The sequence below is a fragment of the Serinus canaria genome, chromosome 1A (assembly GCF_022539315.1).
Source record: "Serinus canaria isolate serCan28SL12 chromosome 1A, serCan2020, whole genome shotgun sequence".
In the NCBI taxonomy this organism is placed as follows: Eukaryota; Metazoa; Chordata; class Aves; order Passeriformes; family Fringillidae; genus Serinus; species Serinus canaria.
In genome coordinates this window covers 7,212,369-7,239,557 of record NC_066314.1, presented here as the reverse complement: position 1 = coordinate 7,239,557, position 27,189 = coordinate 7,212,369, and the positions used below count along the sequence as shown (strand labels likewise).

The window sequence follows — 27,189 nt, the reverse complement described above, 5'->3', positions numbered from 1 at the left end:
TTATTTCCCTTTTAACCCAATAACTGATCCCCAAAGAGCCTGCAATGCGGATTTTTCTGCCCAAACTGCCACCCAAACCCATAAAGAAGAAGGAAGAAGCATGAAGAAGCAGCCCAGGATGACACCCTGTGCCCTCCATCTTGCTTCCATCTACAACACACTAAAACCCCCAAAACCTCAATTTCCCACCTAAGTGATACACCTACACTGCTCTCTATAATCTATTTCACACCCTAGTGGATTCTAGTCTATCCTGGAGTTTAGGAAACTTTCTCCATGAGTGAGGGTCAAAGTCAGTGCTCCCCTGGGGGTCAGGGCACCCCAGAGCAGACAGAGAAATATTCCTGGGTGTCCTGGGTTTCCACACAGCTTCAAAGGTGAAAAGTATTGAATTCAAGTGAGGCTGGAAAATTATCACAGCTTCAAGGAGCTTGACTGTGTCCTGAGCTGAAGGACTGGGTGGGAAGGCACAAAGGCCTCCTTGTAGCCCTCCAGCAGTCATTCCCAGGGTAAGCCTTGGGGAAGAAGGGTGTCCAGGACCCAGTGGAGAGACTCTTCATGTCCTCTTGAACCACTTGGTAAAAAACAATCCCATGCTGTGAAGGATGTGGCTTCCTGACACACAAGTGCTCTTGACCTACAGAACAGTTGGTTCTATGCTCATTTTTCAGTACTTGTGTATTAATTATTTTCCTGAGCAGACTCTGACTGTGCCCAAATTAAATACTAAGGGAGTTGTAGGGTCTGGATGGGGCATGGCAGTGCTGGAGGGGGTGACTGTGAGAGCACCCTTCATCATTTAAACATGGAGTTATGGCTCGGTGGGACAAAGAGACATAACCTTCTTCCAACATCCACTGAATAACTGAGAACAAATGCAAAACACAGGCAAAACTTGCTGAAAACCACAAATTGTTACTCGTGCATAACAATCAATGAATCAATAACCAGGGAATACTGGAATGGGAGTTACTTGTTTCTCAGCCCATGCTTTGCTACAGTATCTTATTTTTTAAGTGCTACATATCTTCTACACTTAACCAACCTACATCTCTCCCACTTGGACCACTCACTTGTGCATCAAAGTGCTTCCTGGGTGATGTGATCACTTTGTAGACAGCAGTTCTAATTTGATGGGAGTCTGTATGAGCCACTAATATAACAGACCAAGCAGATTCACTTCTTTCTACAATTCAAAGTACATCAATCTTCAGTGAAAAGTACCTATGCTTCTCAAGTCTGAAATAGAAAGCAACTTGCTATTTAATAGAGGAAGTAATATCAAAGTAAATCTTGGATGATTTAACATTGGAAGGATTTGTACTGCTCAGGTTGGACACAACTCCCTTGGTCTTATTTAGTGTGTTTTACATTTATTACAGTTGGCTTCATCTGTTACAGCAGTTCCAAGGTTTACATGCTGAGCTTTAGCTCTCCTTCCTCAAAAATATTCCTGGCATTACTTCCTAGAAATAGATTTGTCCCATAAATTGCAGAGAGCTTTGGAGTCTCTTCAGAACATCAGCACCATAGACTATAAAAGACTATATGCTTTCTCCTGTCTAATATTTTATTTATATTAAAAGTCATCATGTGTTTTTCTCTGCACTCTGAGTGAAAGTTTAATACAGCACATATATGAAAATTTCAATATATCCCAAGGCTAATTATATATCACTGTCACTGATGCTGCAGCCTCTGTAACTCACCAGCTGGCTGTTGGAGTCCCAGGGTGGAGGTCAGTAACTCATCTGGGCAGGCAGTGCTGCCTTCAGCCCCTCACTGACCTGGCTCCTTGACGCTCTTTGTGTCCTTTCTAGTGATCTAATGTGCTGAGGCTTCTAATGCATCAATTTATTCCATAACTCTTTGATAGCAGGGGCTTTCTGCTGCCATTTATCTTAGTCTCAGCTCCACAGGAGCAGACCTTGCTCTCCTGTCTCCTTCCCCGTAGCAATTTCAGCTTCCCGACCCAGCCGTTACTGATTACAGCCTGGTCATTGGCTTTTGCACTTTAAATCAGCCCTCAGCTCCCAGCACAATGGCCACGGGGCTATTCTACTTGGCACACTTTATTTGGAAAGGATAGCAGTTTCCTCAGAGCTTTCTAACAAAGCTTCCACAACACAAAACTTCTGGGGCATTCCAGGAGCTGTTTTCACAGCCCAAAGGAAACCCAACTAACAAACTTTGCTTGTTAGAATAGACTTTAATCTCATCTCTATCAGCCCCCAACATGAGGAAATACTCTGGAAGAGGAATAAATGGACATTTACAACACTGAGATCCCTCTCCATCATCCCAGAAGAGTTGGGTTTGACTCCCTCTACAGGAAGAGTCACCTGACTCTGGCAGATCATCAAAGGACAGCCAGCTCGAGGACAGCCATGCTCCCCCCAGAGCAAGGGGCATGATTTTCTGTTAATCCTGCCATGCTGAGATTGTACATTTCTTGCCTTTGCTGGGGGCACATGTTCTGCTGAGAGGACAGGACATTTCTGTAGAGAGTGTGTGAAAGGAGAAGAGAATCCAAAACCTTTAAGTTTAGCAGTTTCCACAGTTGGTTTTATCTAGTAGCTGCCTACAAGGACCAAAAGATTTTAAAACTGGTACCAAGAGGTGTTACAGATATTCAAACTTTAAAAGAAAAAGAAACAAAACCAAACAAAAACCCCCAAACACAAACAAACAATACCTCCCAAAACACAAACCAAAACCAAACAAGCAAACAAAGAAAAAAAAAAAAACACAAAAAGGACAAAATCAAAACGCAGTGAAGTATTTCCGGCATACCCCAGGTGTAATCTAGTGATGTAGCCAAAGGCCTCTGCCTGCATCTCTCAGTTTATGGTAACTTGCCTTGAGTTTCTGCCTTACTGCTGTCAGAGTTTTTCCCCTAAACAAGGATGCTTTAGAGTTAGTGGAGAACCTGAGTGGCACTGGGACCCATGGGGCAGATGCCACAAAGGGAACACAGGGCTGCTGGGGTGACAACCACTGTCACTGTGGGGCTGATTTGAGCAGCCCATACCCAACAGCTCCCTGGACTTTCCTGTCATTGCCTGGGACATGGGGAGGAACATCAGCCCAACAGGAGGGGGAAAACAAGCATGGCATTTCATGTTTGCAGCCAAGGAGAAAGGTCTGGGGAAGCAGTCAGCAGAGGGAGGCACGAGCACACAGATCCTGTGCAAACCTCAGCCCGTGGCATCCTTCCAAGCTCCAGAATGCAGGCAGAGGGCTTCAAAGAGTTCTGAAAAACTATTTATTTCACTTTTTTCACATTTATGTTTAGCTCTTGGAGATCAGATGAAAGACTGAGCAAATGAGGAAGCTGAAACATTCTCATTCAAGGATGTATTGTCTGAATTATTCATTATAATCTTCGTTCTTCTGTGGATTTTTCAGCATTTGAGTTTTATGAGAATTGTGGACTCTTCCTCTTTCATATTATCTTACTTAATGAATTGCAGAAGCTTTCCCATCTACTCCTTCATGCTCCAAAATCTCAGCAGAGAGTCAGCATTCGATAGATTTAGGGAAAATTTTCCTTAATATTTTTTATTTTTGAGACAAAATATCTTCAAAAAGATAAACATTTCATTAATATATGCATGTCTATGCATATACAATGCAAATTTCCCTCCTGGGCTTCTGATAGATGTTTAAGCTGTTTACCAACTGCTCCTCTGAGCTGGTGGCAGACATTAAGTGGGGCAGCAGCTGTGGGGCTGCTTCACAACACCCCTTTGAAGAGCAGAGGATAGAGTTTGGTGTGGGACCAGTTGTTACACACCAGCTGATCAGGAAAACAGCCCTTCATCTGCTGCATCTGCAAGTCAGACACCACCCCTCACCCCACCAGGGGTGGCAGGAACATCACAGGGAAATCTGCATTGGTACTGATCTTCAAGAGAAAAGCTCCTTTGAATAGCAAAAGGACACAGAGCAGCAGTACCACCTCCTGATTTTGCAGGATTTCCATCTTGTCATTTAAGCTTTCCACAGTGGGATGAACAGAAAAGAAAATTATGCACCTATTTGTCCTTCCTTAGTATGTGCATATGCTTCCCTTTGGCACTACCACTGCCTTAAAATGCAGGGGTTTGTGATTCTCTGCAGAGAGATGAGATGAAAAACCTTCTTTGCCCACAGTAAGCACGCTCTGAGAGGTCATCACACCAACAGCAAGGGTCTGTGTGCCTCATCCCTCTTCCCAAGCCACCTCAAGGCTACTTGCCAGCCAAGCATATTCAGGAGAAAGAGATTTTCTTCCCAAAACTCAGTGTTCCTGAGGCACATGCTACATTAAACAATGGCTAGCCAGAGGCTGACTAAAACATCTGCCTGAAATCCAGACTGCTGCCTCTTGTGCTGAAATGCTTCCAGCTGGCACTGCCCCAGCTGCAGGTTTTTTCTTCTCCATGGGCATGTGCAATTCAAAACCTGCAGTGGCTACAGCCTCTGAATTGAAAAGCAAGTCATGCAAATCCTATTGGCACCAGGGAGCTGTTATCTTGCTAAAGTTTATGGATTTCACAGAGTCTGAAGGCAGAGGGCTCCAAGCCAAGTGAGAGGTGTGAACTCCCTTTTCGGGGTCTCACACAGCACAAGTCACTGCTTGTAGTCAGGTAACTCTGGGCTGAGACTGATGACAGTGCTTGGAAACTGTGTTAGTCCTCAGGCAGTAAAATAACATTCCAGAAACAAAACCTCTGCTTGCTCTGTATCTCTCTTACATCTCAGAATCCACCTAGTTTGTATCAGACAAGATGTGTCTGATCTCTGAGGCATAGTGGAAAATACTTATTAACCTCTATTGATAGAGTCCCAGTGTAACTACTTCATTAATTTATCCCTGATTAGATTCTGTTTATCCAGTCTAGTATCATTCCCTTTTAAGTAGTGGTTCATGTTTATACTCCATCAGTCCCCTGGCACCTCTCCAGTTTTCTAAAGTTTGTTAAGATCTAAAATTAGTGAAATGAGAGTACTGAGCTACTGGTCTTAAGAATGGAAGTGTACATGACCCCAGGCTTCTGAACTTAAAGTGTTTGTATTTAGCAGGTGATGTTTCACATCCTCCTCAGCTACAGATTGTAAATTATTTCATCTGGTATTGATGGATCCTACTACCTTGCTCTGATATAGTAAAGCAGTAATTATGAACATTCAGTGTGATGTTTTTCCCATCTGATGGATATAAATGGTAAGATTGTAAATAACAGAGAAGCTATTCCTAAGTTAAGATTGCCAGCGATATTTTAATGTCTTCTTACTGTCTAAACACACTTAAGTTTTTATATTTCTGTTTCTGTTGCCTTGCATTCTCAATAATCTGTTTGCAATATACATTCTATGGCAATGAATATCTCTTCTAAACACCTCTTCTGAACTCCTCCTTCAGATCTGTCTGTCATCTATCTTCTCTGTTGAAATATTGCTCTGGTCTGACAAAATATGAATCCACTGATATTTAAATAACCTCTGTCTTTGTAGTTACAGGTGTAGTAATCTTTCTCATTTGCTGAGGCCAAAGTTGTGAGTGATAGGCAATATCAAAGAGATATTTCATGGTTTTAATTAGCATCTCCTCCAAACAGTGATCTCTCAGACCTCCTCCTTTTTGAAGGGTCCAGTAGAGGGAAGAAGGGTTCTTCTGGACTGTGACTCAAGTTCTCTCTGAACAAGATGGATATGTATCTCAGGGGGGTTAGGATAGGAGTTGTCAGGTAACCACCACAGAACAAGAGTTCCACTGTCTGCAGCTTCAGGAAACCAGAGCCACAGAAAGAAGCTGATCTGCAGGGACACCAGGCTCTTTTCTCCAGAAACACTGCCCACCCCATCCCTGTGTTGAGTGTGCCTGGCTCCAGCCCATCTCTCCAGGCACAGCATCCTAGCACTTATCTCCTCACACTCACAGCCCACCTGCTGGCTCCTCTTCACTCACATCCCAGCCTGGCTGGAACATAGTGTACTTGGCACCAGGATGCTTCCCAGGACGGCACAGCAGACAGCCTCTAGACACTCTGGGCAAACATGAAGAGACAGCCATACATCAGTCCCCCTGCTTTTTGCTCCATCCTCCCAGCAGCTGGCAGCAGTTTCTCCACCCGAGCAGGACAGCTCCCACTTGGATGAGGTATTTGGGTGCTCCTGCCAAGGCAGGAGGAACATCTGCAGTGAGGAGCTGGGACCACATCCTACTTCCACAACCACCAAGAGCTGCCAGCAGGGGAGGAGGTTTCTGTGAGCACGAGATTGCTGGCAAAATGCTGATGCATCTGTGTGCTTGACTCTTTAACCTGCTCGTCCTTCCCTGAACCCGTCCCCTTCTCCCCTCCCTTCCCCTTCCCCCTCCTCCTTCTGCTTCTGGGCACTCCCTTCCCTGTATCTCCCGTCCCTGAAGCTGCCGCCTGCAGGGCACATGCAGCAGGGCAGCACCGCGGGGCTCCGGGGCGTGGGTGCCTCTCCACCATCCCTCAGAGCGCAGCCAAGCGCCCGCCCAGGGGAGCCTGCCACAGGACGTGTGAAACTGCAGAGCATCTGCTTCAGTAAATTGTTTGGTTATTCCAAATCACAGAAATAACAAATAACGAGGAAAACAGTGATTTAAACACACAGGCACACAACCATTAGCGAGCAGGTGATTAGAGACACAGTAAGGGAAGCCAGTGCTTGCCAAGCACTGGCTGATGGGTCATTAAGGGAGCTACTCTGGCTTTGGAGAGGATCTGCCTCAATATTGTAACTGATAAGATGGAGAAAACGTGATTAGTGTGAAATTAGGGGTGTATTTGAGGGAGCTTGAGGGACTGAACAAAACTTACAACAGGATGTTTGCAGAAATGACCAAAGACACAGGAAGGGAAGGATCAGAGTGGAACAAGTATGAGAAGATGACAAGGAAGGAGGTTGAAGGGATCAGACATGACAGCAAGTGTTTGGGCAGGACAATCACCTGGCTGGGCCCTGGCCCTGATCCATGCAGTCTGGCCTGCCTTCTTATTAAATCCCATCCTTGATTACCTTTGCTGTGTGCCAGGCCCTGGAAAAGACTCAGGGTCTGAGCCAGGGCTGGTTGAGGGAGCCAGGATAGGGGACACTGGACAGGCTTTTCAAGGGATCCTTGAGTGCAGAGTGCCTGTGAAGGCAGAGAGTATGGGAGAGTATTAAGGGGAAAAGAGAGACACAAAAGCAACAAGCAGCAAAGATTTTCTATCTCAATATTGAGAGATGTAAATACACTGGCAGAACAAAGCATCCATAAAAATGATTATGTTTGTTCGAAGTTACATTGCAGTAATTTTTTGGGTGCCACCCTGGAACTCTGCTGTCTGTAGACATTCCTCAGTCACCATCCCAAATGCTGTTTGTGAGGTTGCTGTGCTTCAGACTTGAATTAAAGGTAGTCTCAATTGCAACAAGAAAGAAATTGTGGGTTTTTTAAGTAATTACAGTTGCTAAGAGGTGCTCAGCACAGACAGGCTACTGAGAAAGCAGGTCAAATGAATAAGATAAATTCAGTGGAACTGAAGTACCAGGAAAGAACCTGCAAGGAGCATAAAGCAACTCCATTCCAGCTGCTTTCAGGCAGCCCTCATTTGTATTGACTGTGTGAGGAAAAGCAGCACCAACAGCTGCTGAGTTAGAAAGTTGTTTTTAATGATTTTGAGGCCAACCATTTTCAACACTTTGAAAAAAGGAAACCATGTTTGAAAACCAAAAGGTTGAGGTTCAACTGTCTTCAGAGATGGAAAAACAACTGTCCATTTGGGTGCCTAAGTGAAAAATCAAAACAATTATACCATCCCTATGCGTGGAGCTTTGAGCTGCTGTGACTGCAAAGCAATCAAACAACCATCACTGTCAGAAAACACTGTTCCTAAATGGATTCCAGTAAAGCCTGAAAAACAGAACATAGCCTGGAACACCCCAGGCTGCACTCTTATCATTTCACGTGTAGTAGTCAAACACAAAGTCTGAAAAGTAGGTCTTAGAACTTTGTTTTCCCTACTCTTGTGAGCTTCTACAGGCACAGAAAGGATTTATTCTTCCTGAACAAAGCTATGAAGGGAATTAGAATTAGATCAGGCTTAGGCAGCTGCAAGCTAACAGAGAGCCTTGCCACCAGCCATTCCTTGAGCAGCTGCAAATGGCCATTGAGAGCAGTACAGTATTTCCTGATAAGAGAAATACCAATAGATAAGTACCTGGGTAAGTATTTTTTATGTAATTACTTTTTACTAAGACTCAAATCAGAAAAATAGCACATCTTTTCATCTCTAGGCCATACAACTTGAAATATGTGCTTTAGCTCTTTATAATTCAGTAAAAGAGTTTGTATAATGATGTTCAGAAATTATTTATGTTGATAAGTACTGTTGTGTCACCCTTAAATGAAGCACAGCTTCCCCAGATCGCTTACTTCTGATAACTCTTTCATAACTAAGCTTAAGAGACAAGTGAGCTCACAGATCTCCACCTGCTTAAAACTGAGGTAGGGATATTTCAGTTAAGAAATATTTCAGATATTTCTCTTACCATATGTATCAGATAAGAGAAAACACAGAGTTCTTTTGACAGCTCTTCCAAGGAAAAGATACATCCAGCACACAGGCAGCAGTGAAACCTTGTTGGTACTCAAGTATCAGCTTCACACTCAGCCAGCACATCTGAATGCCAAAGCCTGGTCAGGAGGAACTTTGGCAGGCTGGAGGAGTGGTCACATTATCTTAAGTTTAGCACAAACTAGATGTCAAAGGACAATTATAAGTGAAACCAACACTGCCAGTACAAAACCTGCTGTTTCCCTAATGAACTGAGAGAACTCCCAGATTCACCAGTCTTGATAAAGGCCATCTCTCTAAACTGGTCTTGCTAATTAAAAGGCTTGTTTTTCTCTTTCATCCTGTGAATCTTTTAAATATCACAGTGACATTCAATCCTTTTTTACACTGACAATGCTGAAAAATCTAATATCTAGGTAATTCACTCTCTCAAAGTGGGAAGGATCTGTCAACTCATATAAAATGGAACATGAAGTGCCATGCTATTCATTTAAAGTGAAATATCCATGGGCTGCATGAAATGCACACTCGTAGTTTTAAAATACAGACAGAAGCATCCAGCAATATTGCAGAAATATTGAGGAGTAGTCAGGTAAAATGAGGGAATGCCAGAATAATCTCTTATATCTGTTTCAACTTCTAAAAATCTTTCTGGAAGGAAAAAAATTCACGTTAAATCCTAAAAAGTTACCTGCAGTTTTAATTCCTGTTCTTGAATGCCCAACTATGTCCTTTTTATAGACTGAGAAAATGGCTGTACCAAATGTTCTAATTTCTTCTGTGTGTGCCGATAGCAATAATTTCTGACAATAAATTTGAGCTGGCTATACACCACATCTATTTTTTGTGAAATTCTTTAAAGGCTGTTTTCATGTCCACTGGAATATTTTGTTTTTAGGAATCTATAAAGCTTACAAAGTGAGATCCACTAAACTAAAGTGACAAAATAGATGGGTTATCTGGAAATTGCTCTGTTTCCACTATTTAACTGCAAAGTATGCAAAAAGTCCTGTCTTTAAAAAGTACATCCAGAGCACTCCAAGCGTAAAAGAAACCATAATGAAAGGCTGAAGAGTTGTTCATTGCAGCAATGCTTTATTTTTCTACACTGCAGTAACTCTCTATATGCCATTAAAACTTTCTGAGAATATAGGTTTCATAGTTGCTTCAGAGTATCTTTCAGTCATTTCTCCAACAGAGCTCAGACAAATTTAAGCAACAACTTTCCAAGTGGTCTAAATAAGATGAGGAGTTCATCAACAATCATTGTCAATGAGGTCTTTTAAATATTGCATTCATACTGCTTATTTTGACTAGGAGCTGTAAGTCCTCAATTTCTCATCTGGAGTCTGCTTCCATCTTAGGCTCAAATAAATGAAGAAGATCCATAAGATAGGTGGTCAAATGTACACTGCTAACTCATGCCTAAAACTAAGTTTAGATACTTTAGTAAAAACTCAACAGTCTAGAGATAGGAAATATTAATAACAAAATTTTTGTAACTACTACAAACACACCTACTGGTTTACATAACAGTAACATACCTACTGGTTTACATAACATTACATAGCAGTCTGTTCTACTGGTCAATTATCAAGAATTTTGGCATCTCAAAGTATTTTAATTAAATCCCCTCATGAGTGAAAGTAAGTATAGTCCCTCATCTTCATCTTCATTGAGTGTCTCAGTAGCCCAGGTATAGGCAGCTGCTGCAGAGCTGATGTCACAGCAGCACAAAGGTTACATAGCTGCACTTAAAATAAATTAATTGTGTCAACAAGAGCTTCTCTCTATTCAAAACAAAGGTTGTCCAAATGACAGGATCAGGTGTGGATGTTGATAATGTGACATTTGAAGTTAGATGAGATGAATTCTGCCCAGAAATCCCACATATCATCTATGTCCATCACTTTCCAGGATTGTTCTTCCTGGAGTTTTACACTCCATGCCCCCAACACCTATGAATCCACAATCCACCCCCCTCAAGAAGGCATATGCTACTAAGTCAACTAATACTTCCTCTTTGAGTAATTTTTACTGGCAGCTGACAAAAATACTTTGGGATTGACAAAAAGACATTTCTGACTCTTTCCATCACAATAACCAGTCTTTATATCTGCAGCTCAGCACTGGCCATTGTTACTTGATCGTTCAGCATCCTTCACTTAAATTCTTTGCTTGTTTTTCTTGCTCTGCTCCAAGGAAATGTCAGTCAGTGCTCTGGCCTCACTTTGGCCCTTTGGAGTCTCATAACCCTTGGCCACCTCAAGAGACTGTGGCTGACATTAACCAGTGTCAACGAGATTATATTGTTTGGAATAAAGATTGATGCTTGTACTTACAATGGATGTTATGCAGTTAGCTGAAATATATGATGCCCATTTACCAGCTTTTTAGCTTTATGTCAAAGCATTTGTAACCAGGAAAATGAGGAATAATAAGACATTTAGTAATAGGAAGGAAAAGTGAAATTTCTATGTCTATAGTTCAGGCTTCTCTACATTTCCAGCACTCCCCTTTCTATCTAAACATGACATGGATACTTAAGGTAAGCCAGATTACACAGTTCATTTACTTACAGGTCTTAAGAAACAATTTATAAAAACAAACCCACCAGAACAGTAACAACTCTAATACACATAAATTTTCACTTTACGGACATCTTTGTCTTCGCATTCTCTTTGCCTGTTGTAATAATAGAATGTATTGTCCCTTCTCTGGAGTTTCTTAACAAATCCAGTTTCTGGCCAGCACTCTACCTACAAGCAGAACAAAAAGGATATAAAATCACCTTAACATGCTCACATTAAATGATGCTTGTGCATGACACTGAAAGGAATATAGGGTATGCTTTCATAGGAAAGCTCGATTTGCATCTGAATACTACTTTTCTACTAACATGCTGAGCTTTTAAAAACAGATTGAGAACAAGATGACAGAAACCAGTTTTCAGGTTTAGTATAAAGTTATGTGATCTGAAAAGCCTAGGAATAGGAATCTAAGGATATTTAACAGGCTAATTAAAAATTGCACAAGTCAAAGCTTTCTAAAACTCCTTGTTTAGGAATATGACATTGATACTATTCAGTTATTCAGTAATCTGCTGCAAGTGTCTGCTTCTGCAAGTGTCTGCTTCTGCAAGACTGACATATATTTAAAGGTTTCTTTCAGATCCTTCTAACCATGAAAAATGTGTTTTTCATTAGTAATTTAATGAAAATAAATTAAGCTTCAGACTGTATCAGTCTCAAAGACAGTAGGATCAGTCCCACATAAACTCAGCATCACCCTGCTGCTCTTCACTGTTTCATAGTGTAAAGCTTTAAATAAAAGGCTTCAGCATTTCACGTTCAACAGCTTTATGGCTTTAGTGGCTCTTTCAGCTTGAGCATCTATGACTGCTTCTGATTAAAGTAAACTGTAAAAATCAGGTAATAAGCATCCTATTTATCTTCCAGGCAGAGCTGACAAAAGGATGTCAGACTAGAGCATTCTCTAATTGGAGAGCCCCAGAAGTGGTTTCATCACTTACCTTATGGCTTCAGGCATACAGCTGTGTTATTTGCATTGTCTGTCTAAGCATAACAGCCTTAATATTCATTTCACCTACATTATAATTGCATCTTTAGTAACAACTGCACTACAGACTAACGTGGACTAAACAAGAAATTTTGGAATATATAAGTTTAAAGAGAATCACTGCCAGGCCCTGGCATGTTGGAACTGAATGCTCACTCACATTACAATTAGTCGGTGGTATTCGTTAACTTTCATCGGGGTTTAACTGCCAGGGGTTGTGCCCTGCCATAAATCTTGAACACACAGATCCTACCACAATAATTACATGATTTCCTTCTGCACTTACTGAAAATTACACCACAGCCCACGATAAAATAATAAACTATCTTATTATGCACATCAATGTGTTTTGCTGTGTTTTGAGTTAACTGGATGGCGAGTGAGTTTCTTGGAACTTTCTGTTCTCTCTCATGTGCACAGGAGGTCAGCAGATTTTACAAGTGTGTTCTTCATACTATATTTGTTGCTTTGGAAGATAAATGATAGAGCTGTAATAAAAATGATACACTGTTTGCTGTATTAACCTGTTGGTTGCTATTTTGAACCTTCAGTAGCCACTGGATATTTGGCCACCACTCAATAGCTCATTTGATGTGCTGGGGAGCATCACTAACAGCTGCGGTGAGCAGAGGCACAAGTCCCTGGTGCAGACAAGAGCCTGTGTCACAACTGCCTTTAGTACAGCTCCAATATTTCCATTGTGGACATCATTTTGATAGAGGCCAAGCTCTGAGCGTGCACAAAGCCTGACTGTGCTACCACACAATCCAACTGCAAACTGAAGCAGTAGCATGACACAGGACTGACTCCATGGACAATCAACAAGTTTCCTATCAAGTCTATTGACAGACCAATGGGGAAGCTTCAGAGAGCTCACTTTGAAATATTTCTTTCCTGAACACTGAATGATTCCTTTGGAGATCAGCTACATCTGTTCAAAGAGATCTGTGATACTTCTAAATGCACCAGACATGGGGAACAAAACACAGGGTGGGTAGTATTTCTGCTTCACTTCTGTGAAATTCTACACAGTTAACAACAGCTCAAGAATTCAAGTCAGACCTGTGAGGAAATACACTGTATCAGAACCTAGCCTAAATGAAAGGAAATAAGCAGCACCTTCATTTTTATTTAATCATTTTACATGAGACAGAAGTTTAAAGAACGAACTCTTACAAAGTTCTAAATCTTACCTCATCAACTTGTTTTACTTGTTTATATTCCACCTCATCTCTGTATCCAGCTTGCTGAAATCTGTATAAGTTCTCTACATCATCTGACCATATTTTGGCACGATGCATAGATTTTGGTTTAATGTCAGCTTTAGTCATGACTTCAGAAACTTTAGGCTTCTTCCTGAAATTAGACTTAAAAAAATTAAATAGAGAAGACAGAAACAACTGATTTTGTTGGGGACTTGGAGTAATGGATAGCACAAAATTTTAAAATAAAGGAATTACAGAGTTCAAAGTCTGAGGTTAAAACAGGGAAAAACTATAAGCAGTTGGAATCAAATTAAATGCACTACTTGATGTCAACCCAACTCATCTGTACTTCCATATACATGTTGACTCAACCTCCCTAAAATTTAATTGTGCATATTGGCGAATTAAAAAATACTAAATGCAGTAATTCTGAATTTCACATCTTTGCAGTTCCCGTCCCCTTGGGGCAGGCAGGCAGATTGCCAGATTTTTCTTTCTTGCTCCTGAAGGGGCACCAAACTGGGAATCAGAGAATGAAGATCTGGGCTCTTACTGAAGAGCAGCAAACACGCAGGATGGGAGAGGAGGGGAAAGGAGAAACGCACAGTCAGTGACATGGCCACAGTGCCAATGACAGAGATAAGGTCTTCAGAGATAAACTGGATAAGGAGACAAGGCACACAGCCTGCCAGAATTCCCTTTTCTACCTTTGCCCAAGCAAACAGACTGCCACTGACTTCCTCCTCACACAAAACCATTTTGCTCAGTCTGCTGAGACATAGCAAACAGGTTAATCAGCTGCTAAACCTGAAGAGAGCAGAACTGGTTCAAGCTGAAAATCAAACTGAAAAGAAAATTAATTAAATAGATAAATGAGAAAAAAACCTAAACAAACTAAAAACAGCAACAAAAAAGCAATTTAAAATTGCAGACAGTGGATACTCACCAGGGATGAACTATACTAAAAAATAAATAATTTGATTTCTGAATTTCATTGCATTTGCTTTCCTAAGCATATCTTATTTTGCTGCTCAAATAGAACTTTTGTTGCTTCTGCCAGCCAAACACACCCATCACTATCATGCCTAGCAGGTATAATCAGAGATGAGTCCCAGTTTTGAAATGTCACCAAGCTTCAGCTTCATAACTAGGAAAGTAACTCCAAGGAATGAAAGCTTCTGGATTTTGCAGTGAGAGGATGAATAGTTTCCTTCCCTGTGGGTACCATGCTGCCTCCAAACCTTGCCCAATTTCTTTACTTGGCAAGTTCCTGTATCAACAGAGAGCTTGAAAAGCTGAATGCTGAAATCATTCCAAATGGAAAATGTCGTTAGACTTTTAAAAAAGCAGAAATTGGGAAAAAAGTCTTGCACCACATGATAAGAATATTTGGGAAAATTACATAAAGAATTATTGTTATCAGAATGTGGAACTAACAGAAAGAAGTCTGCACACCTGTCATTTGTTTGTATGAGAGCCAGCAGGAGACAAAGAAAGCCTTTCATCTCTTATCGAATACATTTATTAGAGATCAATAAAATATGTAAAAGGGCATTTTTCTGGCACCAGTAAACCATTTCTTGCAGTTCAGTATTCCAAGTATTCTTTTACCAGGTACTGCAGCATTTTGCAACTGAAAGCAGCCATTCACTAAACTAAAGAAATTAATTTTCCCACCTGGTTATGAGGTATCAAAAACAAATTAACAGGATAAGCACAGATCCTGATTCTAAATTCAGGATAGTAAGTAGGGTAAGTTTGTTTCTTCTGTGCTGCAAAGGGCTCTTTTGACAGTCAATATGATGAGCAATAATATTAGATCCTAATAAATGCTAAACTATAATAAAATGAATTGTCTTGTGATAACTTACATGTCATTAGTGTTAAGTACTTGTTTACTGGACATGCTGGATTCACCTAATGAAGGTTTTTCTTCAACACATGTGGGTAGGTCTGGCTCTTCTTGAGTCACCATTAATTCACAGTGCCTGTCCACAGGCGTTCCTGCCCAAAAAATAAAGATCATATATTGAAAGTTCCAGCTTAGTGACTTCATATAATGAAAGCATCCCATTTTGGGGCTGCTATTTAAAAATTGTACTGTGTTTATTGTGTGTCCAAGTTCCAGGTGCAGAGCTGTTTTCATTGTACCAGAGCAGGGGACAGCTGTACTCCAGCCAGGAATTCAGGGAAGAGATGAAAGACAACAGACAGACAAAGGCAAATAAAGAAGACAAGAGAATGGTAAGAAAATATTCAGTTTAATATTAACACTTTTCATTTAAAGGGAATTTTTGAACAGTTAAGTAGACTTTGCTGAGATGACAATCTTTGCCAACTCCTAATTTAGGGTAAACAGTGAGTGCTTTGGCCTTGGGAACAATTTTTTTAATGTTAATCATAACAGTTACTGTGGAATCCTAATTAGCCCGGGCTCGCTGATGGTGGTTTCCTGAACAGTTACACAAGCTGTGAGGGTTTGTGGGAGGAGAGTGTCTGCTTCCTTAGGGCATCTGCCCAAGGACTACTTTCACTGCAACATGGGGTTACAGGAAAGGGAGGAAGACATAAAACAATATATGGGTACTCAAACCTGAGCAGCAAATGAGGGAAGTGATGATGAGAACCACAGTGGTGGCATGTGAAGAGTGTGAGAATGCTTATTTCAGCAAGGTTATCTGATCAGGGGCCTTGTCAGTTGGGAAATTTGGGAAAAAGGGGGAAACAAACAAAGTATGCAGACACAGCGACCTGACAAAACAAACACTGATAAACAAACCTCAGCTCCAGCACTAATAGATGGGCTATCAAGAAACTACAGGAATGACATCCAGTGAGACCAACCTGGACTTTGCACTGGTAGGATTTAACCAGGGGGACCCAGACTTGGAGAGGTGTGGGAATCCAAGGAACTGTATAGATCTGTGAGGAATGTGCAAGAGTGAGAAATAAAGATGGGAATAGACAGAAAGGAGTATAAAATAAGTCTGTCCTGTGAAACAGGACCAGTCAGTATCACCTGTAAAGCTAAGCCTCACACCTGATCATCACAGACTGTCCTACCCTACTGTATCTTCTTAAATCTGAACTGTCTCTCTGCCCAAACTCTGCATTCCACATGTGTGTGTTCTGCAAGGACAAAGTGGGAGCTCCTGGTGAGATCTTAGTATGATGCCAGCTCTGGAAGTCAGGCTGGGGGTATGAGCACCTATGATATCTGGAGTAGGTGGGGGTACTAAATTTCCATACACTGGAGCAGGAACAGGATGTATCCTGAAAAATTAGCTACTAGGGGTGGGCTGTCATGAGTGAGGGGCTCCATGTCAGCAGGTGGACCCCAGAACTGTGGGTCACAGCCTGTGTGCCTGGTGCTGAGGAGGAGTGGTGTCTGGACCTTCACCCATTTTGGTACACCTAGGGTGCACACCCATGTGACAATGTTCACAGGGGTCCCAGGATGAGGGAAGAGACAAGAAAGTTGACTCCATGTTCAGAAGGCTTGATTTATTATTTTATGATAAATATTATATTAAAACTGTACTAAAATAATAGAAGAAAGGATTTCATCAGAAGGCTAGCTAAGAATAGAAAAGGAATGAATAACAAAGATTAGTCTCTGACCGAGACAGTCTGGACACGTGGACTGTGATTGGCCATTAATTAGAAACAACCTCATGGGACCAATCACAGATCGACCTGTTGCATTCCACAGCAGCAGATAAGAATTGTTTACATTTTGTTCCTGAGGCCTCTCAGCTTCTCAGGAGGAAAAATCCTAAGGAAAGGATTTTTCATACATGTCAGTGACACACCCATATTCACCAGCAAACTTGAAGCTGAGGAGTAGGGGTACTTGGCTCCAGGCCAGGGTATCCAGCAGGACAGGGGGCCCTGCTGCATCCTCAGCCGGGACAAGGAGCATCATGACCCCAGGCAGGAGGGGCCCTGGGGCATAGCAGGAGGAGATGGCTGTACTGCCTACATCACTTAACCCAAGTCAGCAAATACAGGACCTGCTTGGGTCCTGTCTCACTTGAAGAGCCAGTAAGAGATTTCAGAGGATGTAAAGGGGTTGGAAAGGCCCTTAAAGATCATCTCGTTCCAACCCCCTGCCATGAACAGGGACACCTTCCATTGGATCAGGCTGGTCAAATCCTAATCCAACCAGGACTTGAACTGTCCCAGAGCTGGGGCAGCAAAACCTCCTTAGGAAACCTGTCCCAGCGCCTCACAGCCCGCACTGTAAAATAATTCTTCCCAATATCTAATCTAAGTTCCACTCTTTCCAGTGGCTTCTGCCTACTCTACCCGACAGTCCCCTGTATATCCCGAAGTGCTCAGGCAGACGTCCCGGCCTGCACCCGGAACTGCGCTGCGACCGTAACTTCACCCTGCTCCCACCGCCCTGGCCACAACCCGCCCACCCAGCCCTTAAGGCCCACCTCAGTTCAAGAGAGGCAGTACGGGGACTCTTGTCAGGTGGGGCGGGGCGGCGGCCGAGGCGCGGTGGCAGCGCCCTCGCGGCCTCCCCGCAGCCCCTCAAGGTTGTCCCCTCACGGCGCCAACGGTTGCCAGGCAACCTCCCGCCATGGCTCCTTTAAAAAGGCCGTGCCCACCCCTGATAGGCCAGCGAGGGGCGGGGCCGCCTCGGGATTGGCTGGGGGCCGGGCCGGCGGGCGGAAGCGCGCGCCGCCCGCCATGAGCCGTTTCGGGGGCCGCACGCGCGAGTACCCGGCGCTGTCCATCGACCGCTTCGACCGCGACAACCTGCGCGCGCGGGCCTTCTTCCTGTCGCACTGCCACAAGGGTGAGGGCCCGCCGGGAGCGTCTCCCGCCGCATGTCCCTCCGTCCTCCCCGCCGCTCGTCCCTCCCCCAGTGCCTCCCTCCCCCCGCCCGTTGTCCCCGCCCCGCGTGTCCCCCGGCTGACCCGTGCCTCTCTCCCCAGATCACATGATGGGGCTGCGGGCCACAGCCCTGAAGAGGCGGCTGGAGGTCAGGTACGGGCTGGAGGCGGGGCGGCCTTAGGGGAGGCTGAACTCAGCGCCGGGAACTGCCATGGGTCAGAAATCCCAGCGCTGTAACGGGACAGGGATATCTCCCACTAGACCGCGTTGCTCCTACCTGGCCTCGGACTCTTTCAGGGATGGGGTACCCGCAACTTCTCTGGGCAATTTGTTCTAGTGCCTCACCACCCTCACTCATTCTAAAAAATGTCTTCCTTCTATCTCATCTAGGCCTGTCCCCTTTCAATTTGAAGTCAGTTCCCCCATATCCACACCGCGTTCTTGTAGAAAGCTGCTCTCTATAATTCTTAAAAGCTCCCTTTAAATATCATATGGTAGCAGTAATGTCCTCCCCAGAATTTTCTTTTCTCTAGGCTGAAAAACCCCAGCTATTTCAGCCTTGCCTTCAGAGGTGCTCCAGCCCTCTGAGCATCTTGGTGGTGTCCTCTGGAATTGCTCGAACAGGTCCCTGTCCTTGCTGTGCTGAGGCCCTAGAGCTGGCTGCAGCACTGCAGGTGGGGCTCACAGGAGTGGGGCAGAGGGGCAGAACTCCCTGCCCTGTCCTGTCCTGCTGCCCAGTGCTGGTGATGCAGCCCAGGATAAGATTGTCTTTCTGGGCTGCATGTGCACACTGCTGGCTCATGGCCAGCCTCTCAACCACCAGTACCCCAAGTCTTCTGCAGGGCTGCTGTTAACCCATTTATCCCTCAGTCTGTTTTGATAGCAGGGGTTGCCCAGACTCAGGAACACTTGGCCTTGTTGAACTCCACAATGTTCATGAGCTTGATGAGGATCTCTCTGTTATTCCCTGGAAGTGTTCAGTGCTGTGCCTGTGCAATGAAGGGGCCAGCTGTGCTCTCTGTGGTGTTTAAGCAAGCAGGTAGCCAGCAGTTTGAGGGAGACAGTTATTTCCCTCTGGCCAGCATGTGTGGGACTTTTCTGGGGTACTGTGTCCAGCCCTGGGCTCCCCTGGATGGGAAGTTGATGGGTGTTTTGGTCAGCATCAGCACGCTGGTCTGGGGCCAGGGCCGTGTGATGTGTGAGGAGAGGCTGAGAGAGCTAGATGTCTTCAGCCTTAGGAGTAGGAGACAATCATATATCACTGCTTGCAGGTAGGGGTAGAGTAGCTGGAGCCAGACTTTTCATGGAAGTGCATAAAGAAAGGGCAAGGGACACCTTTTTCACCATGAGGATGATCAAATATGGCAATGAGCCCAGGGAGGTTGTGGACCAGTTCCTAGGCTCTCTTTGATTTATTAGAGTAGATATTGCATTTCCTCTGATGCAAGGAGAGAATCTCTTTGCTCATCAGGTCTCTGTGCATCAGCTCAAGCTTCACAAGGGGTATTCTGTGTTCTGCTGTGTGCTGAGTGTCCCAAATGCCTGGGTGTGTGCAGGGGTAGAGAAACAGCAGATAGGTCATGACCATGTACCACACCCTGCATTTGTGTCTGCACCAAACCATGCAGGCAGGGGCACACGGGGGCAGGTTTGGGTTTGCTGTGCTGAAGAGAAGCCTGCAGGCTTCCAGCTCTGCAGATCTCCTCACATGAGAGGTTTCTGAGGGCTGGGTTTGATGTTCTGGGTGCCAGGTGCTGATGTGTCGTTAGATTGTTCCTCATGTCTACTTTAAAAAACACTTATCTGTGGTTTTTGTCTCCTCACAGCTTGAAAGTTAAACTGTACTGCTCACCTGTAACTAAGGAATTGTTGTTGACTAACTGGAAATACAAGTTTTGGGAGAATCATATTGTGAGTTTGTGTTTATTTTGAAAATAGCACTTCCCAAGCAGTGATTGTCAGAGAAAAGCAGCTCTGCTCCTCAGGAGTGTCTGAGTATTGGTGTTGATACAGTGTTTCAGGCCTCGAGTACTTCCAACAATGTGCCTTTCCTGCTGCTTGCTATGTGGCATTTGTTTATTGCTATTTGTTGTTTATTTTTCCCCCCACAAAATTTTTCCTTTTCTCTCAACTTCAGCTTTACATGGCCTTCATCCTTACATTGATAATTTGTACTTTTGAATTTGTATTAATTTTCTTACCTTGCTTATGTCTCTTTGTTTCTGTCCTTTATTTCTCTTTGACTTCATTGAAAGTCTCTTATTGCTTGGAGTGTCTATAATCTGAAGTTATATGAAATTCTGATTCCTTTTTGGAAAATGGACTATAACATGAAGAAGTTGCAGTATAAAATCACTGAACAACTTAAAAAATTTATATGATTTCTAGTGTTTGGAGCCAGACTGCAAAGATTCAGTGTACAGGTGACTTGAAGTTATTTCCTTCCCTTTGCAGATGCAGACATTATGAAATGGAATATGAGGTTTTTTACAAAAATAAAAATAATTATGTCTGCACAAATACAGGAATATGTGCTCCTGGTGATTTGTGGGCTCTGCTTCTGGTAATAGGGGGCAGTGGAAAGTCCTGCAGCACAGAGCTGTTTTAGCAAGATCCACTGCTGTGGGACTGGGATTTAGGGCTTTGTAGTCCTCCAAAAATAAGGCATGTGATCCATCCAGAGGAACAAGAGCTGTTGCTGATAAAAGTCCAACATGCTCTAACTTTTTTAGGCATGCACACCTTGCCTGAGGTATCTCTATTTAATTTTTAGATAACTTTAAGGAAAATTTATTCCACTGGAAATGGAAATTTATGACTTACTATGGGAAAATTAGTTTAATTTTACAGGCTTAGCATTAACCACAGTGAGTGCTACAAATGTCTACATAATAAATAACTAGACATAAACATGAAACAGAATGTTCAGTAAATCCTATAATGCAATTAATCATTTTGTTACAGGTTGCATTGGAAGTTGAAACACCAACTCAGATTTCTTTAGAAGATGAAACATCTGGTGAAGTAAGTTACAGGAAAAAAAGATTCATATGTCAGTCATGGGCAGTAATGCTGTTTACATGAGTGCAGGAAACACAGCTGCAGCATCTGAGGTGCACAAGCTATTTTTAAAATGTATGTGCCCCTCCTGTAGTTTTCCTGTAGTGACAGAAAAAGGGGTGGTAGTTCTAATCTAAAGAAGGCTCGGTTCAGACTAGATATGAGGAAGAAGCGTTTTATAGTGAGGATGGTGAAACACTGGAACAGGTTGCCCAGAGAGGTGGTGGATGCCCCATCCCTGGAAACATTCAAAGTCGGGATGAGGCTCTGAGCAGTCTGATCTAGTTGAAGATGTCCCTGCTTATTGCAGGGGAGTTGGACTGGATGAACTTTAAAGGTCCCTTCCAACCCAAACTATTCTGTACTTGCTTACCGGGAACCAAGGAAGTAGAAATGTCTTCTGTCCAACTCGCTTTATAAGCACCATACAATTCTTGGTTCTCTCTTCTGCCATGACAGGATGGTGGCTGCAGTGTGAAGAGACTCTCTGGTTTTAAAGCAATGCTAAATGCTGCAGGAGGCTGTGGGGAGTAATGCATTGCTCTCACTGTGCTGACAAAAGTCAAGTACAGGTAGTACTTACTACAGTTTGAAAATAATGCTAACCCTTCTCTTCCAGAAAGAAGATGTAGTGGTGACACTTCTGCCAGCTGGTCACTGTCCAGGTTCAGTCATGTATGTCCTTTCAACACTTTTAAATGTTTCACCACCTGGCATTTAATGAGGAATTTGACCCAAATGTTGCTATCTGCAGGTTTCTGTTTGAAGGTGAGAATGGCACTGTGTTGTACACAGGAGATTTCAGGCTTGCAAAAGGAGAAGCAGCCAGAATGGAGCTTTTGCATTCAGGGACCAGGTGAGCTATTTGTGGGATATAAAAAGAACAGAAGATCATATGGCATAGGCAATTTGGCTAGGTATTAATTATTTTTTCCACATTTTTTATTCTAGATTAAATATAATTGCAGTACTGCAGTTACAAGCCCCCTTTGTCGTATTCTTTGTAATGAAGAGGTAGAATTACCTCCTTTTGAAGAGAGAGGAAGTGGTGTGTCTTAGCACTGTGGTATAATGTTTACTCTGACATTACATTTCTGTCCTCTAGGGTAAAAGACATCCAGAGTGTGTATTTGGACACTACTTTTTGTGATCCCAAATTTTATCACATACCAAGTCGGGTAAGTCTAATAAATTGTGAGAAGAAAGGTCATTAAAGCTGTTAATTAACTATCCCTTTGTTAGGAAGGTCTTACAAGGCAATGCCATTTTGCATTACTTAATCACAGCACTTTAGAAGTATTTTCCAAGATAATTGACAACACTTTCCACACTTTTCAGGAGGAATGTTTAAATGGGATCTTGGAGTTAGTACGAAGCTGGACCTCACTGTCCCATAATCATGTTGTGTGGCTGAACTGCAAAGCTGCTTATGGATATGAGTATTTATTCATAAACCTCAGTGAGGAACTCGGAATCAAGGTAATGTTTCTCTAATTGCTGCTTTGGAACAGATCCTCAGTAATGATTGTGGCCAACACTGAGCTGGCAATGGCTGTTCAGAGGGCTGCTCTGTTACAGTTACGCCTGTTTCATTAACTTCCCTTGAAAAGTGCAGTTGTGCTCAAAATGAGGTAACTAGTTGACTTGAGTCTGGAACGTCTGGACTTTTCAAAGATAAGTTAATTCCCAGTTTTTAAACTCAGTGTTTACCTCACTCCCTTTTATTTTGTGAATGACAAAAGTCATTTGCATACAGCATTAATGGTTAGTATATATATTCTGATTTTCTCATGAGTATTCATCCTTCCTCAGTAAAGGTAGTATGTTCTACTTGTTCTAGATGTCCAAGTTTTGGCTGACACATCTCTGCTTGGACATTATTGGGAGTAATAATTTAAATACCTGTCAGCATTTGGGGAGAGCAGAATCACATCTATACAGCTGCTCCAGCTGCAGTCTGGCAACCACTAAAAGAGAGTAAACTCTGGCTTTCTCTAGGTGCACACAAACAAACTTGATATGTTCAGGAACATGCCAGAAATCCTGTGCCATGTTACCACAGACCAGCGCACGCAGATTCACGCCTGTCGACATCCTCGGGTGCGTTGGTTCTGCAAAGCCTCCCCTGACCTTGCTGTGAAAGTGTGGTTATAGATGCTGATGTTTGGGGCCTCTTGGGTTAATGAAGCCTGGTGAAATGGTGACTTAATGTGAAGCAGAGTGAAAACCTTAGTTCGTGGGTTGAAGTTGTTTTGTTTTGCTTTTGCTTTTTTAAGGGAAAAAAGGGAAAAATATATTAGCTTATGCTAGAAGTAATTTAATTGTATTTGAAGCCTGAAAATTCTGGTTTTAAGTGAAGTGAGACAAGCAGCAGAGTAGAACAATCAGGTGTTATCCATTTCGGTCTATCAAAAGCAGCTCAGATGGTGCCTGTGTGGTTTTAGCATGTGGCCATCCATTTCCAGGCTGTCACTCAGGCTGGAGGCTCCAGCTTGGGGGAACACAGGTGCAACGTGAGATGGCACATTGGGGCTTTGATCTCTGACTGATTTACTTTGCCAGCTGCACTGAAGAACCAAGGTGTGACAGGGTCTTTCAAGGGAATTAGAAGTGAGAGAGGGATGTGGTTTGGCCAGATACTATGCTGCTTAATTTCTGGGTAAGAAAGGTCACTGTTGAACTTAATTTTATATCCATTGGACAGGAAGATGACTGCTTCCGAGGGAACAGACTGCCCTGTGGGATGACTTATCTCAATGGAACTCCCGTGCATGTAATCAGCATCAAGCCCTCCACAATGTGGTTTGGGGAAAGGAAAAAGAAAACCAATGTCATAGTGAGGTGAGCATTTGGACCACACAGAAACCTGTTGTTTCAGGTTTGTATCTTGATATGTGTATAATTGAATCTCAGAATGGACTTCAACAAGAGTAGGTTATGCTGGTCTGTTGACCAGGAGGAACTGCAGTTACCTAATTTCTGTGTCTCTTCTGGTTTTTTAGGACTGGGGAAAGAACGTACAGAGCTTGTTTCTCTTTCCACTCTTCATACAGCGAGGTTTGTATACTTCTAGTACTGAGTATACATTGATTAAGAAAATGTAAAAGAGTTTTGATTATTCTGGAGTGGATTACATGATTTATCATAATAAGAAAAAGTCCTGTCAGTAATAAGATGTAAGAAGATAGGAAGTTCTGAATGCTGAAGAGAAATTTGTCACAATATGTGCAGAGGAACTTATTAAAGTAGGGCAGAATTACAAGCCTATTTCCTGTTCTGTTCTCAAGGTATAGGTCACTTCTACAATTCTTTTGACTGCCTTTCTATTTTAGATTATTGTGTAACAATGCAATGCTTAAAGCATGGAATTTTAGTTTACAATATATTGTTTATCTGCTGTGACTTAGATTTGGGTGGGTTTGCCTTCCTTTCTCAGCCCACATATTTAGACCAAATTTTCTCTCATCCTGACTGCTGCTCTTGCCCCTTTTCCTGTGTTAAAAGACTAAAAGGAAATTTGTCATAGCAGCATCTTCCCCACAATTACACACTTTCATTTAATGTGACTCGATACAGCTCTAAAAACATTTTCTCCAAAGAAACTGAACTGAAACTGGATCAGTGCTAACAAGGAACTGTCACAAAGTCTTGCACTACAGAATGGAAGAAGGCAGACCTGTTTTTAACCTCCTGATTAAGTATAAATTTGCTCTGCCATGCAGAATTTTAAATGGAGGTCCCAGTGTGGAATTTCCTGGTGGAATATGGGGGTAGTGTAACTCTCTCTAACACTCCTACCTCCACATGCAAAAATAGATGGGTCCTTGTCTTGGTCTGAGACAATTTAAAGGAGAACACTCAGGAATGAGTTGTCTCTCTTTACAGATTCAACTAATCCCTTTCCACCAGTAAGGAATTAACTGGAGTAGATAGAAGTGAAAAAATAAGATTCCTAATAAGTGCACCAGCAACAGGCAAAAAAAAAAAAAAACCCAGTAAATGACTACTAGATACAAAATTGCAATAACATTATGGGCCTCCCCAGGGCAGTCCTGCTGTCTGTACCAATAGCAGTGTGACCTGCAACTTGCAGATGTTTCCAGTGCTCAGCAGGAGTGCCCCAAACCAGACACAATTCCTGAAGAAATTAACTGGAGGTCATCTAGAAGATGACAGAGTAAGGCTTAGAAAAAACACTGTGTTTTGTCATAATGGGCTTTTATAGGGTACTTCAGGAGAGACTTTAGGAATAGGAAAGGAATACCTGATCAGTAAGAAAAATGTGTATTTGAGAAGACCAGCAGCAGAAAGGACAAAAGGACAAGGAACCACTGGATCACATTCCAGGTCTGCCCAGCCATTTCTTTCAGGCACAGTGATGGTCCTGTGTAGTAATTGATAATTGCAGTGAGGTGTTAGGTGAGGCTGAGTTCTCAGCATCCTTTCAGGCCTGTTTCCTTGTTCCAGACATACCTACTTTGACAGAGTTGTGGGCTGCACTGATCTTTTCATAAAGACTACTAGTAGTACTTTTGGATGTGCTTGCATCAGTGCTGCCTTTAAGTGACATTCTAAACTGCTGATGTAATTTGTTAAATTGCTCTTCTTTTCTGGAATTCAGATCAAGGATTTCCTGAGCTATATCTGTCCTGTGAACGTGTATCCCAATGTACTGCCAATGGGTGGGACAGAGGACAAAGTTCTGGAAATGTAAGTGACAAGGGGCTGCTGGGGGGAGGTGAACCAAACTCTGTTCCTGTAAGGACAATTCCCCTCCTGAATCCCAGCCTCTCAGGAGGGCCACTGCCTTTTCAGATTTTTTTTCTATATTCAGTCCCACAGACTTGGGCTTTCTGAAGCACACGAGTATGTTGAGCTGAGTCTCAGAGTTTGTATTCTACTTCTGTCTGTGTGTAGAGGCTTTTCTGCTGGTAAACTCTGGGAGGAAGCTGAATGCAGATTCATCTGACTCTGTTCTGTGACCCATTTCTATTTGTCATTGCTACTTCTCAGAAGTTTCTTTTAAAGGTGATTTCTCTGGGGACTTGAACCCCTCCACTGCACAGCATCAGAGAGGCCAGTTCTGCTGTGCTGCTGTAGGTGTTGGCAGCTTAAAAAGCACACTCAGGGAGCAGGAGAGCTGTGGTGTGTCAGTCTGGAGAGAACAAAGATCCCTGTTCCTTTTTCCTTTCCTCCTTAGTAAGACGGGAGACTTCCACATAATAATCAGAGAATAAAATTGCAGTCAGATTTTTAACCCTGTCAGCTTGTCTTCTCTAAGGAAGGAATGACAAAATATTTTCCAAAAAATGTATGTGTTTTAAGGTAAATATACTTGAAAGGACAGATTTCTACCTTTCAGCTGCTGAAGCTCACTAATGAATCAAGATTTTGCCCTAGGTATTGCTGCCTTTGCTTTAACATTTTTGCTGCAGTGCCTATGAAAGGCATGGAGCAGTGTACTTAAAACAAGTTAAAGGATTTACTTTTGCTCCTGAAAGCATCTGCTGAGTTCTAAATATTAACTGCTTTTTTCATTCCCTTCAGATTAAAGCCATTATGCAGGTCATACAGGAGAATCATGGAACCCAGGTACAAGCCCTTAGGAACCCTGAAGAGAGCCCACAAGAGAGAATTATCTGATACAGGTAAAGGTTCTGCTGCTGCTACTGCACCTTAAATGGAAGTCTGAGACTAAGCAGAGGTGCCAAAAGCTTTGGTGTTCACCACAGTCTGTCTGTGTGCTCACAGCAACAGCTGGAAAGGAGAAATAGAAATTATGTGAACTTAGGTCTTTGGAGGATGAGAGAGCACTGTGTGAAAACACACACTTAGTCTTAAAATTGCAGTCTTAAAATGTACTTAATGTTCAACAGCGCTTTAAATTTTTGGATGGAGTTTGTTCCCTCAGTCCCAGAACAGCCCTA

At 42.8% G+C, this 27,189-nt stretch overlaps 2 protein-coding genes across 9 annotated transcripts in view; one reads left to right on the top strand and one right to left on the bottom strand.

Annotated features, from left to right (window-relative positions):
* The window catches only part of DCLRE1C (DNA cross-link repair 1C), a 77,015-nt gene that overhangs the window by 47,297 nt on the left and 2,529 nt on the right, over positions 1-27,189 (top strand). The window contains exons 1-12 of one of the 4 annotated variants that reach the window (XM_018910336.3): positions 18,070-18,164; positions 18,304-20,113; positions 21,167-21,226; positions 21,882-21,937; positions 22,017-22,118; positions 22,368-22,440; positions 22,601-22,741; positions 23,261-23,362; positions 23,967-24,103; positions 24,265-24,319; positions 25,884-25,972; positions 26,810-26,910. In XM_018910336.3, the coding sequence (XP_018765881.2) occupies positions 19,982-20,113; positions 21,167-21,226; positions 21,882-21,937; positions 22,017-22,118; positions 22,368-22,440; positions 22,601-22,741; positions 23,261-23,362; positions 23,967-24,103; positions 24,265-24,319; positions 25,884-25,972; positions 26,810-26,910 (1,048 nt within the window). In that variant the 5' untranslated portion in view covers positions 18,070-18,164; positions 18,304-19,981. Of the gene's footprint in view, positions 1-18,069; positions 18,165-18,303; positions 20,114-21,166; positions 21,227-21,881; positions 21,938-22,016; positions 22,119-22,367; positions 22,441-22,600; positions 22,742-23,260; positions 23,363-23,966; positions 24,104-24,264; positions 24,320-25,883; positions 25,973-26,809; positions 26,911-27,189 lie in introns of those variants that run through there. The other 3 variants (XM_050970089.1, XM_050970090.1, XM_050970091.1) reach the window with 3 other exon arrangements.
* Positions 9,647-18,228, bottom strand: MEIG1 (meiosis/spermiogenesis associated 1). Of its 5 annotated transcripts, none has more exons than XM_018910343.3 (4): positions 18,089-18,228; positions 15,229-15,361; positions 13,346-13,508; positions 9,647-11,332 (listed from the first exon to the last, which is right to left on the bottom strand). In XM_018910343.3, exons 1-4 carry the CDS (start codon positions 18,195-18,197, stop codon positions 11,204-11,206), a joined length of 534 nt encoding a protein of 177 aa, XP_018765888.1. In that variant the 5' UTR covers positions 18,198-18,228; the 3' UTR covers positions 9,647-11,203. The 5 variants fall into 5 exon arrangements, with proteins under 5 accessions (XP_018765888.1, XP_018765889.1, XP_030094485.1 ...); XM_018910344.3 differs by having other exon boundaries at positions 18,125-18,226; XM_030238625.2 differs by lacking the exon at positions 18,089-18,228 and adding an exon at positions 17,800-17,964.

Excerpts from the sequence above, each read along its gene's own strand:
- MEIG1 (XM_018910343.3), bottom strand. The coding sequence starts at position 18,197 with ATGCGGCGGGAGACGCTCCCGGCGGGCCCTCACCCTTGTGGCAGTGCG. Across the intron at positions 13,509-15,228 it reads GTACTTAACACTAATGACAT|GAAGAAGCCTAAAGTTTCTG; the intron begins GTAAGTTATCAC and ends GTCTAATTTCAG. Across the intron at positions 11,333-13,345 it reads AAGTAAAACAAGTTGATGAG|GTAGAGTGCTGGCCAGAAAC; the intron begins GTAAGATTTAGA and ends TTCTGCTTGTAG.